Source organism: Psammomys obesus, unplaced genomic scaffold (assembly GCF_907164565.1).
Source record: "Psammomys obesus unplaced genomic scaffold, mPsaObe1.curated_primary_1811, whole genome shotgun sequence".
Lineage (NCBI taxonomy): Eukaryota > Metazoa > Chordata > Mammalia > Rodentia > Muridae > Psammomys > Psammomys obesus.
The window spans coordinates 20,154,831-20,170,019 of NW_026596079.1; the positions used below are offsets into that span (position 1 = coordinate 20,154,831).

The 15,189-nt window shown below is 37.9% G+C and overlaps 1 protein-coding gene across 1 annotated transcript in view; it reads left to right on the top strand.

Moving 5' to 3' along the window:
- The window catches only part of Has2 (hyaluronan synthase 2), a 26,147-nt gene extending 11,931 nt beyond the window's left edge, over nucleotides 1-14,216 (top strand). The window contains exons 3-4 of the mRNA XM_055626548.1: nucleotides 11,147-11,248; nucleotides 12,903-14,216. Of these exons, the coding sequence (XP_055482523.1) occupies nucleotides 11,147-11,248; nucleotides 12,903-13,832 (1,032 nt within the window). The 3' untranslated portion in view covers nucleotides 13,833-14,216. The remainder of the gene's footprint in view (nucleotides 1-11,146; nucleotides 11,249-12,902) is intronic.
- Nucleotides 14,217-15,189: the final 973 nt, after the last annotated feature.

Consider the following 15,189-nt stretch of genomic DNA (forward strand, 5'->3'; position numbering starts at 1 on the left):
ACACACACACACACACACACACACACACACACACACACACACACCGAGAGAGAGAGAGAGAGAGAGAGAGAGAGAGAGAGAGAGAGAGCTCTGTAAGAAAATAGTGTCTTTTCTGAGTGGAAAGGTCTTGAGAAAAGCTGCAGACTGAAGGGAAAACTAGAAAATGATTGGTGTGCAGAAGAGGTAAAAGGGGGTGGTGAAAAAAATGGCTTTGATTTTAAAAAGTGCAAGGATTTTAAAATTGAGAGGGAGAAAGAAAACGGAAAAGGAGGGTTAAAACCGTCTTAGAGGGAGCAAAACCAAAGTAATGTTTATTTCACTCCCAAAACAGCATTACCTCACTGCAACTTGACCTTTGAAAGAGTTTGGGATGATGTGTGCTTGCTGGAAAACTAGGCAGTCTGTGTCTCTCCTTAATTCCCTTCTAGCTTTCTGTAAGGCTTCTCTTCCCTTGGTTCACCCTGAGTATGTGGCAATTTTCTCATGTTAATTTGCTTGCGACTTCTTTAGTTAGATTTTGACCATGATGAGATCAAGAAAAGAGAAATTTGTCTGGCCTAAGAAAGCCTGTGTAACGCTTTGTCCATCATTGCAGAGATGAAACCCTGTTTTTAGAAGTGAGATCTTACTGTTCATGGGTACTTATTGACATATATCATGCTTCTAACATCAATAATGGGATGGAATTGAGCAATGATTTTAGAGCCATTGCCTGAGGATCCAATTATGATGATTATTAGCTGTTGACTGAGAAAGTCTACCTCCATGATCCTCAGTTTACCAGGTAGAATAAATCACTCTTAAAAGTACTTTAAAGTAATTAGATCAAACAATACATTCCTAGGGCTTAGCAAAAATTACAGTGTTATTGTACACACAACTAAAGATTTTACTATAAATATGTTGTTTATTATTATACTTTCCAATTTATACTAAAATATATAGTACATGCCATCTGTTGCTATGGGGTTAATTTCAGTTAGTGTTTTAAGAGTGCGAAGTATTTCATTGATTTGTGTTTGCTTATTAATGTCACTTCCATGGACTCTGCATAGGTCTTCTCTCATTTGTCTCCTAATTTCTCAGCAGTAGATCTTTTGTTATCGATCTTTCCCAAGGAAGGTATGACAGATAACTTAGAACACAAAGAGCAAAGCTTTGTGCCTTAAATGAGAAAACATCTGTTTTGTTATTTTCACTTTATTTTCAAGTAATATTCATCAGTTTCAAAGAAGACATCATTATATTCGCTCGTTCTTCTTTTTCTTAACCTACTCCTCCCAAACCCCCTTTTCCCATCATTCTTGTTTTGAACTTTGTTTGTTTCCTTGACAACATTGCACTGTGCATGTCCAGGAAAAAGTAATACAGAATATAAAAGAATAGAATGGGCTTTGTGCTGGAGTCTTCCTCTAGGCCAAACCTTCCAGAAGACTGACCCCAGTAGCTACGGTATGTAGGCTCTGAGGCCTCCCGAGACTCTCATCCAGTTCCAAGCATTCAAACAGGAGCAAAAACCATTTGACATCCCAAAGCTGGGCATTCCTCTATGTCATCCCTCTCCAAATCTCCTACAAGATAATCACGTGTGGCTATTACATGGCAGCTACTTAAGGTTTGAACTAAACACTGACTGCTCTACTTTCCTCTTCTGACTGATCCAGAGTTTGGAAATTGTAAAGTAGAGGCTACGTTAAGACAAAAAGGAGAGAGGTGTGAAGATGGTGAGACAAAGCATTGCTGGTGAATGGACTTGGTAGGTAAGCGCCTTGAGAGGAAGAAGCAATGCCCAGTGGGAAAAGACACTGGGGAAAGAAGGCTAAGGAAGAATCTGGGACCATCTGTGTGCTTGTTAGTTAATGCTCTCTCACCATGGAGAGATGTGGCTGAGACATTTGATTTCTAGTCACAGCTGGTCCTCGGTGCCCCTCAGTACTCTGTGCACTTGATGTTGGATTCTGGCTTATTGTTCTTATGACCTATTATTTCATATCTTCATCATGTTCCAGTTCCCTGTCCAAACTCCTCCCTGCCTAACTACTAACAGATGACCTCACCTCCTACGAAGGAGAAAACCAACAATGCTGTTTCTGAATATTTTTAAAGCCATCCTTACCCTCTGTTGTGTATCCTGTGTCAATAGCACTCAATCTACTCGATTTTCTGCATCAATGTTATCCTTTCTAGCTAATCTCAGCTAGATTTCCTCTGATCTGCTCAGGAATAAAGATTTAGTAATTGTGAACTCTCCCTTTGTCTGTGTTCTTGGCTGACTACTGTCCCCAGCTTATAGCCTTTCAAACATCTAGCATTGTGAGGATACTGAGGAAGTCCCCATGCAGAGAAAGGCAGTGTAGTAGCAGGTTCACCTGAGAAAATGGGAATTGATTTTAGGGATAAAAAAGGTAGAAAAACAGAACAAGAAAATAATGTGATAAACACAGGGAAAGGAATATAAACTTTACTCTTGAGGAAGGGAGAAAGATGAGGAGGAAAATTGTAGGCATTTCAGTAGATGTATTTTGTTTTTTCTGTTTGTTTTTAATTTATTTTTATTATTATTTATTCACATTATATCCTGATTCTAAACTTCTCCCTCTTCTCCTCCTTGTTCCAACATCTTTCTTTCTTCCCTCATTTCCTCTTTCCCTAGTCCTCAGAAAGGGAGAGCCCTCTTTCCCTACCATCTGACCCCAGCCTATCAAGTCTTCTTAGGACTACTTTCATCCTCTTCTTCTGTAGCCTGGCTAGGGCCAACCCCCATAACTTCCAGGGAGGAAACATTAAAGAGTGGGCATCAGAGTCCATGTCAGAGACAGCCCCTGTTCCTCTCACTAGGACACCCCCATGAAGACTGAACTGCCTATTGGCTACCTCTGAGCATGGGTTCTAGGTCCTCTCCATGCATGGTCCTTGGTTGTTGTAACAGTTTCATCAGGTCTTTGTTGGCTCTGTTTGTCTCCTTGTGGAGGTCCTGTTCTCTCCAGGTCTTTCTATCCCTGCACTCTTCTATGTGGGTCCCAGTGCTCTGTCTAAAGTTTGGCTGTTCGTCTTAACATCTGCTTAGAACCTCCGTTGGCTGGAGTCTTTCAGAGGACATCTATGGTAGGCTTTATTCCTGTTCTCTTTCTTCATCACGTCCTGTGTGTATTCTAATTGCCCTTGTGAATGATAATTCAGTAAGCATCCTCCCTAAGATCCTCTTGATTTTTAGCTTCTTCTTGTCTGGGGATTTTAGTGTGGTTTTCTGTATTATATGGCTAATACCTGCTTGTTAGTGAGTATATAAAATGTGTTTCTTTCTGGTTTTGTGTTACCTCACTCAGGATGATCTTTTCTAGGTCCATATATTGTCCTGCAAATTTTACAATTTCCTTGTTTTTTAATTGCTCAGTAGTATTCCATTATGTAAATGGACCACAATTTCTGTATCCATTCTTCAGTTGCGGGACATCTAGGTTGTTCTCAGATTCTGGCTATTATGAATAAGGTTGCCATGAACATAGCTGAGCAAATATCCTTGTTGTATGGTGAAGCATCTTTTGGGTATATGCCCATGACTAGTATAACTGGGTCTTGAGGTAGAACTATGCCCAATTTTCTGAAAAAGCTCATGATTGATTTTCAAAGTGGTTGTACAAGTTTTCACTTCCACTAGCAATGGAGGAGTGTTTCCCTTTCTCCAGGTCTGGCATGTTCTGTTACTTTAGATGTACTTTGTAACGACACCATTTTTTAAGAAAGGAGATACTCTAACGTGACTGCCTATGCCTCTCCAAAGGGGAAAATCTTGTTTACATCTTCAAAAGCATACTCATGCTGGTTATCTTATTTATTAAAGCAGCAGATGTTTAGGAGAGTATGTCTTATATATTTGAAAATCACAATGAAAAAATCTGAATTATCTGTATGAAATAAGTGACCAAGGATGGATCAATGCTTTCTAAAATTATACCCTTGTTTTTTCTTTTCCTGAGTTTCCAGAAGTTTAAGATTACATTTAATTTTTCATCAAATGTCTTAGATAACATTATCAGAAGGTAAGACATATTTTTTATTTCTATATTATATAGCTGTTTATTCATGTCTCTTATCTTTGAACAGGTATAACATAATAAGGTAGCCAGAAGTCTGTGAGACAAAAAAAAAAAAAAAAAAAAAAAAGCCAAAATCCTCTGATGTGCACATTAGGGATTTCCAAAGTACACAGAATACTACAAATCTGAGTATTTTCTAAAAGGAGAATTACAAGAGGCAACTTTATCATTAATTTAACCTGACAGTATCATAGATATCTGGATGTCTTCCAGTGGGAAGAACAATAAAGCTACATAATTCAATAAAGCGTTGTTGCTCATCACACTCACGGATTACATACACACGCACCCCCCCCCACAGTTGTACATGTAGTTGTGTGAGTGTATGTGCAGATATACCATGAAGTACATATGATCATCTTTCACTCATTGCTTCTAGTTCACTGCTGCAGACATCAGGCTATCTGGCCCATAAGCTTCTTTAGTCTCTGCCTCTATTTGTCATGGAGTCACTGGGGTTACAGATGTGCATGCACCCATACCTAATCTTGTATGGGTTCTGGGGATCTTAACTGAGGCCTTCCGCTTGATGGAGCATTCCTACCCACTGAGACATCTCTCAAGCCTCGTGGGTTCTATGTTTTCAAACTCTCCTGATCATTAAAATTTACCTCTCACCTCCGAATCAATATTGATAACTTGTTGTGAGTCATGTTCAATGACAGGACGTTATGACTGAACCAATGTACGTGTTTTTGTCTGAGGCCAAACAAGGCAATTCTTTGCTTTACTATTTTAATAATTAGCCTTATAGCCATTTAATGCTGTTATAGCTACACATTTGTATTTTTTGTTGCTAGTTTTGTTTTTCAAAATGACCCCAGATATAGTGGTTCTTGTAATTTAAAATACAAGAAAGCTATTTTATGCCTCATGGAGATAGTTTTTTCCCAGGCATGTGTTACTGGCCATGAATTCAGTGTTAATCCTCAAACTAGTCATTAAATTAAGAGACATTTGAACATAAGCACATGCACAATGAGGTTATCTACTGATCAGGCATATGGATCTCTGAAGTTCTCAACCATTAAAAATGTTTTTAAAATGTTTGGAAATGTAATCAAAGGCTCAGAGAAGCATAACCACGGATTTACGCTAGAAACATTTTAAATAACAACTACTCCTTTTTTCATGAAAAATGAGGAAACACAGTTTTCATAACTAATGATAACTGCTGTGTGTGACATTTGCCCTCTTTCTATTCATTTAGCCTAAGAATCTAAAATGTTCTTACGTCAATGTGGAGAATGTTTTATCTAGAGAGGTGAGGCTGAGGGCACCTTTACCTAGGAACGAGATCCAGCTCTGTTCTTAGTTTGCTGCGAAATTGGCCTTGCTGAATCCATTTTTTTTTGCTGGTAGAACTCGTGAACCCAGAAGTCCTTTTCAGATCAAGACTGGCCAAGATTAAGTTTTCAGATTAAGACTGGTTAAGGTTAAGTTTTTAGATCAAGACTAGTTAAGGTTAAGACTATCAGGTTAAGTTAATGATAACGGTTAGGGTTAGGGTTAGGGTTAGAGGGTTACGGTTAGCTCCTCCCACTGTTTGATACTTTCTGGCAAATACCAAAGATCTACTAGGGTGAAGTAAAAGACAAACATTATATCAGTATGTTCACTTCATGTATTTTTTATTATCTCGGTTCTCATTTTCACTTTCTTGAGGCAGAAGATATGATTAATTAGGTTGTAAGTATTCTGTGGTATTATATGACACATAGGTGTTAAAGCATCATATGGTACCCAATAATGTCAGACACGTTCTGCTTTTCAGAATATTGTTAATTTATTCTCTGACACCCCATTCCCCTCCCCTCACTGCCCATCATCTCCTACCAAGTAAAAAGCCTGCACACAGCTTTCAGTTCAGGATGGTTGGCAGCTGGGGCGGAGATGAGTGAACCTATGAAACTCAATGGAGAGCCGATCTTGCCTAATCCATGAGTTTTAGGGTCTATCTCAAAAAATAAAGGTGGAGAGCTATGAAGAAAGACATAGTCATTGACCTCAGGACCCCACACCCCAGCTCACACACATGCACCCCCCTGCCTGCACTAACAAATGCATACAACACATACATACAAACACACACACACATACACACGCCATACCACACCACAGCATACCAGAGTGCACCAACAAAAATCAAAAGGCAAGGAATAAGATCTGGCACACACCTGTAATCCTAGCACTGGGGAAGGCTTGAAACAGAAGGATCCTGAACTTGAGGCCATGATGCCCTTGTGTTCAAGGACTCAACTTTGGAGAAAAAGAGTCATTTGAAAAGTGAAAGTGTTTTAATTTGTACCCCAACCAAGTCATGAAATAATTTTGGTCAAATACAAATCACTCTTTACTTCTTGTACTTCTTTCTACTAAATAACAGCTCAATCTAAGATTTTTTTTTTTTTACTGATGGTTTTAGATCACTTGTGTGATCTGAATTTTCCAGGTATTAATGAAGCTCTGTATTCTCTCTGTTTCAGGGATGGCTTATAGCTAAAGTAACTTTAGCAAGAGCTCCTTTTTTTGTTTGTTTGTTTGTTTGTTTGTTTGAACTAGAAACATAAATTTATATCTTTGGCTTTAGTTTGTTATACTACTTTCTGTGTATAATATTTATTTATTAATTATTTACTATGAACTACCCATTACTAAATGTTTTATATACATAAATATATAATCTTATCAAGAAATTCTTATGACAAACTTTTGATAAGGATAATAAGAATCTATATGTTTCTCTTGAAGGATTTGAGGTTTAGAGAATTGAGCTGAATGGTTCAAGAACCCAGTCCAAGTCTATATAACTAGCAGATTGTGGACTGGATACTGTTTTGTTTTTATTCTAAAATCTTGCATGGTACATGGTGCTCTCCTCTGTCTCTCTCTTTGTCTCTCTGTCTCTGTCTCTTTCTGTCTTTGTCTCTCTCCTTTCTTTTTACTTTGGTTCTGGAGACTAAACCCAGGGCCTCCTGCATCCTAGGTGAGCGGTCTACCACTAAATTAAATATCTTCTCCACCCCTCCTTTTTTTCCTTTCCATAGTATATTTACTCTGGAGCATCATTAGAGGAGTTTAGAAGGGCTGGCATCATCTTCTGCTTCCAAATTGGTAACTATTAGTAAGGTGTTTTTTTTTTTTTTTGTTTTTGTTTTTTGTTCCTTCTCTTTATTTATTCTTTTTCTTCTAAACCCTGTCCTCTTTCGTTTGGAGGCATTGGTTGGGATAGAGGAGCAGAATTTTTATTTATTTTATAATTGAATTGTAGCAATAACCAAAACCACTCACTGTTTCAAGGTTAAGACAAAGGGTCAAGTTTAAGATGGAGAGATGGCTCACCAGTTAAGAGCACTGGTTGCTCTCCCTGGGGTCCTAAGTTCGATTCCCAGTGACCACATGGTGGCTCACAACCATCTATAAGGGGAGCTGGATGCGGTCTTCTGGTGTGTAGATATACATGAAGACAGAGCATAATACTCATATACATAAAATATCTAACTAAATGAATCTTAAAAAAATATTAAGTTGGAAGGCCACGGTTAAAATGGAAGGTCAAGATCAAGAAACTGTTCAGAAGGAAAAGGATTGATCCAGTACCAACATAAGGGGTATTGATTTCTTTTAAGTTTGTTTCCTTGTAAAAGCCAACCACAGCAATTTCAGATTTCTCTTGTGTTGGTTTACACTGCTCTTTGATACGGACTATGAACTACAGAAGCAATCCATTAGTGAAACCAAAAGGGAAGACCTTGTTCAAAAGTGCAATTGAAACATGCAGACTGCCTTTTAGATTTGGATCTTAGAATATGAAAGGCATTTGGTGGAAAGTACTCTTGAGAAAAGTTATAATTAGATTATTGTGAGTTTCTGGATCATTGTACATGGTTCTAGGCACACTGTAATCTGTTTACATCATAAAAGATGCTTTGCATGTACTCAAATAATCAATGCAAATAATCAATGCAAACCTTTTCAATGCTTCTTTCTATTGAGCACTCCATATGGCAAACATCATTTAGGTTTGGGTTCCCTTAAGAAATAAATCATTTTGAACAGGGGCTGTCTCTGACCTGAACTCAGTGGCTAGCTCTTTGACTGCCTTCCCTGGATGGGGGAGCAGCCTTGCCAAGGCACAGAGGAGGACAATGCAGCCAGTTCAGATGAGACCAGATAAGCTAGGGTCAGATGGAAGGGGAGGAGGACCTCCCCTATCAGTGGACTTAGAGAGGGGCATAGGAGGAGATAAGGGAGGGAGGGTAGCATTGAGAGGGGAGGAGAGAGGGGGCTACAGCTGGATACAAAGTGAATAAACTGTAATTAATATAAAAATAAAAATAATTAATTAAAAAAGAAAGAAATCGTTTAAGGGTTCCTACTTTATATTAATGGCTACAGTACTTTATAACATGTGCAGTGTTTACATATTTAGGGCCTTGCTAAGATACCCTGATGGTGGTAAGTTCAAAGCCATGCACTAGTAAGACACAAGACTCAAGAACTTGGGTTTCTTGATTCTGTGAACACTAGTTCTTAAAGTATGCAGTCCTGACTAGAAAAATCTGTAACTAGTTAACACTCTCAACTCTATGCAGTTGCCACTCTTTGTACCATGTGAAGAGGAAGAAAACCTTTGAAAGGCCTGATTTAAAACATTTAATCTCAATGTTGCTGATACTGTTATGAAGGCAGAGCCTTTTCCTGCAAGTAGTCACTTTGAACCCGATGTTGGCAAACTTTGCTTGTAAAACATTGTAGAGTAAATATTATGTTTTGCAACTGTTTGGCTTTGTTGTAGTATGAACACAGCTGAAGATAACAGGTACATGTACATGAATAAGCATGACTGGATGCCATGGACAGTGAAATTTTAATTTTATATAATTTACATGCATCACAAAATATTGTTTCAAATGTAAACACATAAACTTATTCTTAACCTGTAGGCAATTATAATCCAATAGGTAGCAGGCTGGTCTTTACCAAAAGCCCCAAGTTAGCCAATCCCTGATTAATACTTATTCCTATAAGGAGGGCATTGTTAACTGTTGGCTAAAGTGGTAGAATGATAAACCAAGAGGGCTGGTCTTTCTGTGGTTAAACCAAGGTGGCTGATTCTTCCCAATAGTAGATTGGATTTATTTTATTTTTTCAGAGGTTATTCTTCTTCTTCATGTCTGTAATTTGCTACTCAGAAATCATTATGTACTTCAGCAATTCATAGACACACCCTGTGTGGACAAAGACTCTTAATCTGTGCTCTGTTTCCTGTGTACAAATTACAACCTATAGCTTCTCTTGGTGTGAGTTTAAGCTACTCACGAACTGGTGTATGTACACGTTGGTTTCTCAGCCTAAGCTAGGCAGAAATTTGTATTCATTTCTTGTTATTAACTGGTGAGGAGAAAATTAGAAACAATGTTCTGTTAGATGAATTTTAAGGACTAAAGTTGTATATTTCACATCTTATTAAATAAATGTTCTTGTGCCCCTGAGCATACATGCCTTTTCCAACTGGCAAAGACAAGGTTTCTAGTTGGCATTGACTCACTATGCAGAATCCAGAAACTGAAATTCTTTAAAGCTCTTAAATCCTATGATAACAAATCCCTTCCCAGGAGACTTCTGAGAACTTATTCTTCAGATATAGCTAAGCTCACTGTACTAACAGCCTCTCTCAGAAAACTTCTGAGTTTCTTTTGCAAAATGGGAGGAGCCAATTTAAATATGTTGAACCTTAGAGATTTGGTTCAAGTTTAGTATTTTCAAAGTGGCAGTTCCTCTTGCTTGCTTATGCTCAGAAGCAGGCGGGTTTATTTGAACATTAATTCTGGATTGCTCCCTTCCTGTTGGTTTAAGCTTATTTTAGCTTTCTGGTTTTACCATTCCTGACTTAAGTCAATAGAGGTACTTGTAGCCTTCATTTGGGATGCTGGATTCTAATGGTGACCTGAACTATGTGCCTTCACCTCTGCCTCCTCCTAGCCCAAGCCTCCTGCCCAGCATGTAGGGTTATGCAAACTGTGATAAACAAGTCATGGGAGAGCCAAAGTAAATTTTTGGTGACTTTAAGTACCTTACTCAGGCTTGGAAATCTTGAACTTGATAGCTGGCACTGATGGTAGAAAACAGAATGCTGGAGAAGTGGGCAGCACTAAGTATGTGCCAATCTTATCCAGTGTATAGTGTGGGTGTGTATTAGCTAATTTTTGTTGTTGTTGTGATCAAATACCTGATAAGAAGCTGCTTAGGGGAGGAGGATTTATTTTGCCTGAGGATTTGAGAACTCGTAAGTCCATCATAGCTGGGAACTCATGGCCGCAGGCATCTCTATGATTGAGGGAGTTTGCAGCAGCTACTAGCTCACTTCTCTGTGGATGAGTAAGCAGAGAGGGCAGAGACCAGGCTAAAACTTCAAAACTCATCTCTCAGGGTTTTAGTGAAGCTCTACCCCCTAAAGATTCCACAAACTTCCGAACTAGTGCCACTAACTAAGACCAAGTTCACGTAGAGAAAATCATGGAGGATACTTCACATTCAAACTTTAACAGGTTGTCCAGTGGTTCATCACATACCAGCTCTGGTCAAATTACATTTGTCAGGGCTTCGCTGCATTTGATAGGAAAGAGTACTAGTATTAATGCATTTTGTGGTGCTAGACTCGATAATTTATAATGAAGCTTATTTGACTCACAGTTCTAGATACGATACTCAGAAGCTCAAGGGAACCCGATACAGCATGAGAAAAAAGCAGAAAGCTAGTCCCAGAGTATATGAAAGGATAACTGAAGCATTACCAGAGACAGTCAACTTCTATGGCCAAAATCTGAAACATTTCTGGAAAACTGGAATCACCATTTGAAGTAGTGTTGAGCTTGATGAAAAACTCTCTATCTTGGCCATGATATACAGAATCTTCTGTCACATTTGTGACCTTTTTCTGGCAGAAGTCTTGTGATGATAAAACTAAGGGTATAGTGCGTAAGTTCAATTGGGGTGAGGTACAATTGTAATTCTGTTTAAGTCATTTCCTGTGTTCTCTTTTGCAGGTGTGTGACTCAGATACCATGCTTGACCCTGCCTCATCTGTGGAGATGGTAAAGGTCTTAGAAGAAGACCCTATGGTTGGAGGTGTCGGAGGAGATGTCCAGGTATGTAGGGCTTCATTATTCTTGCATGTGGTAGTTTTAATAACACTCTTGTATTGATTCATACAATGTTTATTATTCCAAAGTTCTGTGGTCTAAGTGCTAGACACATAAGAGAATGTTCATCAGATAAATTTTAACCTTGTTTTTCTTACCTAACTTGAAACAATTTGGGACATCTATGCTTAGCCCTTGAATATAACATGTATTTGTAGTGACAGAAAAGTTACCTATAACACAAATATATAGATAAATAATGATTTCCATCAGGTACCCTCAGGCCACAGCTAAATATCTAATATTCTACTAAATTCTGATATCATATTTACTTCCAGAAGTAATGAAATAGAAATATATTCAACAGAAGGTGATATGTTCTATACTTCTGCATTTAAAAGATGGGCCACTAGGTAATTGGTTAAAAATACGGAATGAAGGACCTGGACAGTGATTGAACTGTTAAAAGCATTTGCTGCTTTTGCAGCCAACCTGGCTTCAGCGTGCAGTATTCACATGATGGTTCACAGTCATCCATAACTCTAAGTCCAAGGACTCTGTTGGCATTTTCCATTCTCTGTGGGCACTGCATGCAGATAATGTACATACACACAGGCAGGAAAGGCACTCATACACATAAAAAAATATCTATCTATCTATCTATCTATCTATCTATCTATCTATCTATCTATACTTAAAAACAAGGGAGAAAAAGAAACAGCTACTCAAATTTAAACCAATCAGAAGAAACAAATAAAGAATTAATAAATGGCCCATCATTTATTAGTATCATAGAAACAGTATTTAATTGCATGATATTAAAATGTCTTGGACAGAAATGTGAGTATGTGAAAATATGCAGCGGTTAAATCAGGATACTTTAATAGTATGTAATTTGATTTTATACCAGATGAGAAGAACAAAAAATAAGGAACCTAAAAATGGAGATTGATGTTGTTGTGTTCCCGTGTATGCATGAGTATTAGTAAAGGCAATAATGAGACATTGTATTTGGAAGAACAAAGAAATAGCTTGGTGACTAAAAACAAAGAGACATCCAAAATTCAGATAGAAATTGAATAAAACTAAGACAAACGAGGAAATTTAGACCTATCTCTAAAAAAGTTTTGTAACATTCAGCAACCTTGATACAGTTCATTAGAATTCATTATTTCAGGGAGTCTTTTATCCCTGGCATTATAAGAATGGAGAAGAAAAATGGACAGGTCAGCATTGGAAAGTTGAAAGTTAACCAGATCAGAAGCACCTAGGTTCTTACATCTTTCAACTCTTAGATGGTAATTTACAAAAGTACATCTGGGAAAATTTAGGGATTAAAGATTGATGCTTAAAAATATAACTCAACATTTTAACCCAAAAGCATGAACATGCATAAAGTATGTAACAAGAAGAAGATAAAAATAATGAAGTAAAAAAAAAAAAAAACACCACTAATATGCAGACATATATACCTAACCATTCAAGCTTATTTAATAATACAAAACCCAGAAGACAAGATAAAGTAATGGCAGAAAAAGAAGACACCAAAATGGAGTCACAAAAGAACAGATTTTATGGCAGTGACCTCAGGATTCTTTGAGACTTCTTGGCATTATTAAGCTAAAGCTAACTTTTATTTATCTACTTTTTCTACTTGCAGATTTTAAACAAGTATGACTCCTGGATCTCCTTCCTCAGCAGTGTGAGATACTGGATGGCTTTCAATATAGAAAGGGCCTGCCAGTCTTATTTTGGGTGTGTCCAGTGCATAAGTGGTCCTTTGGGCATGTACAGAAACTCCTTGCTGCATGAGTTTGTAGAAGACTGGTACAATCAGGAATTCATGGGTAACCAGTGCAGTTTTGGTGATGACAGGCATCTTACCAACAGGGTGCTGAGTCTGGGCTATGCAACGAAATACACAGCTCGGTCCAAGTGCCTTACTGAAACACCTATAGAGTATCTCAGATGGCTGAACCAGCAGACCCGCTGGAGCAAATCCTACTTCCGAGAGTGGCTGTACAATGCCATGTGGTTTCACAAGCATCACTTGTGGATGACCTATGAAGCTGTTATCACTGGATTCTTTCCTTTCTTTCTCATTGCCACAGTCATCCAGCTCTTCTACAGGGGTAAAATCTGGAACATCCTCCTCTTCCTGTTAACTGTACAGTTAGTGGGTCTTATAAAGTCATCTTTTGCCAGCTGCCTTAGAGGAAATATTGTCATGGTCTTCATGTCTCTCTATTCAGTGTTATACATGTCAAGTCTACTTCCTGCCAAGATGTTTGCAATTGCAACCATAAACAAAGCTGGATGGGGCACATCTGGAAGGAAGACCATTGTTGTTAATTTCATAGGACTTATTCCAGTGTCTGTGTGGTTTACAATACTTCTAGGTGGTGTGATTTTCACCATTTATAAGGAATCTAAAAAGCCATTTTCTGAATCCAAACAGACTGTTCTCATTGTGGGAACCTTGATCTATGCATGCTACTGGGTCATGCTTTTGACTCTGTATGTGGTTCTCATCAATAAGTGTGGCAGGCGGAAGAAGGGACAACAGTATGACATGGTGCTTGACGTATGATCTCACGATGATGTTTGCAGTCACACACACCTTAGTTCCGCAAGGGGCTGTACAGTATTGTGGCATTGCACCTTGCCACCACAGGAAACATATCACTGCTGCTGGGACTTGAACAAAGACATTTGATGGGTTGAGTTTTGATTCTGCCAAAGTCAATTGATATGTCAGTATGAAGAAATTCAGACAGAACCCGGAATTTTTAGGAACGTGGGATGACTCCTTTGTTTATGCACTTTTCCTCCTACTGTGCATCCGCCTGACAAGTGTTTGTTCTATATACCTCACTAGCCATGCTTTATGTGGGTGATCATGGACGAAAAGGATTCTGAAAACTCAAGGGAACACTCTCTCGACCTATACAACCTAACTTATGGACCGTTTTGATAGCTGTTTTTTTTTTTCTTTTTATCCTTTTTTTTTATTTTAATGAAAAATGTTTGTCTTTAACTCTACCAAATAAAATGCCAAAGGAAAACTTAAAGGCCACTGGCTATGCTGTATTTTGATGTAATTGTACTGTGTTTTTAAATTTTGTATGCCAATTTTTAAAAGCAAATTTCACATCATAGTCTATATTTTACTTCTCTGACAAAAAGTACGCTTGTTCTTTTTTTGATAATAAAATAGGTTCTAAAAAAATTCATTCTATAAAAATTAACCTGCCCAAAATGTGAAACGTGGTTGACTGATGTTCATGAAATAATAAAATGTTTCTCTCTTTCTTTACATTTTAAAATTGAATAGTTTATTTCTGTGAAAAAAAATGTAAACTTTCAATACTCTAACGTTTTATTTCTTTTAGAAAGGGCCAAGATATCTGTCAACTTTTAGGTAAAACTACACAATACATACTCACATGTGTACAAGAGCAAATCATTAATGTTGAGGCCAAAGGGGTAGAAAAGTGCAATTTTGAATATGATTTTTTTAAAAAAGGGAATGCTATTCTTTGAAAAAAAAAAACACTGGGCTCCTTGTATTGGATAAATATGAACATCAAAGATGGACCATCTGTAGAGATGACAGCGGTATTTGTGAAGGCCTAGGAAAATGGAAAGGGGTGAAAATGTATCTGTGTGATTGGGACAAATACAACGCAATTCATCAAAAGTTTTAAGCTGTGGCCTGTGTGTGGCAGACTTCAACATATACACATTAGGTGTCTTCCCCTGTTTAGTGTCTGAGTCTGCCAATTCACACTGCATGCTGGTAATGTTTACTTGCTGAATTGTAACCAATATAAAACACAATTCAGAACTGGCACACTTAGGTTCCTAGTGTCATCTTTACTTCTCAGGAAGGGTATTTTTCTGAATTATACAGGTAATCTTTTCATCTCTTCCATACTTGGCCTTCC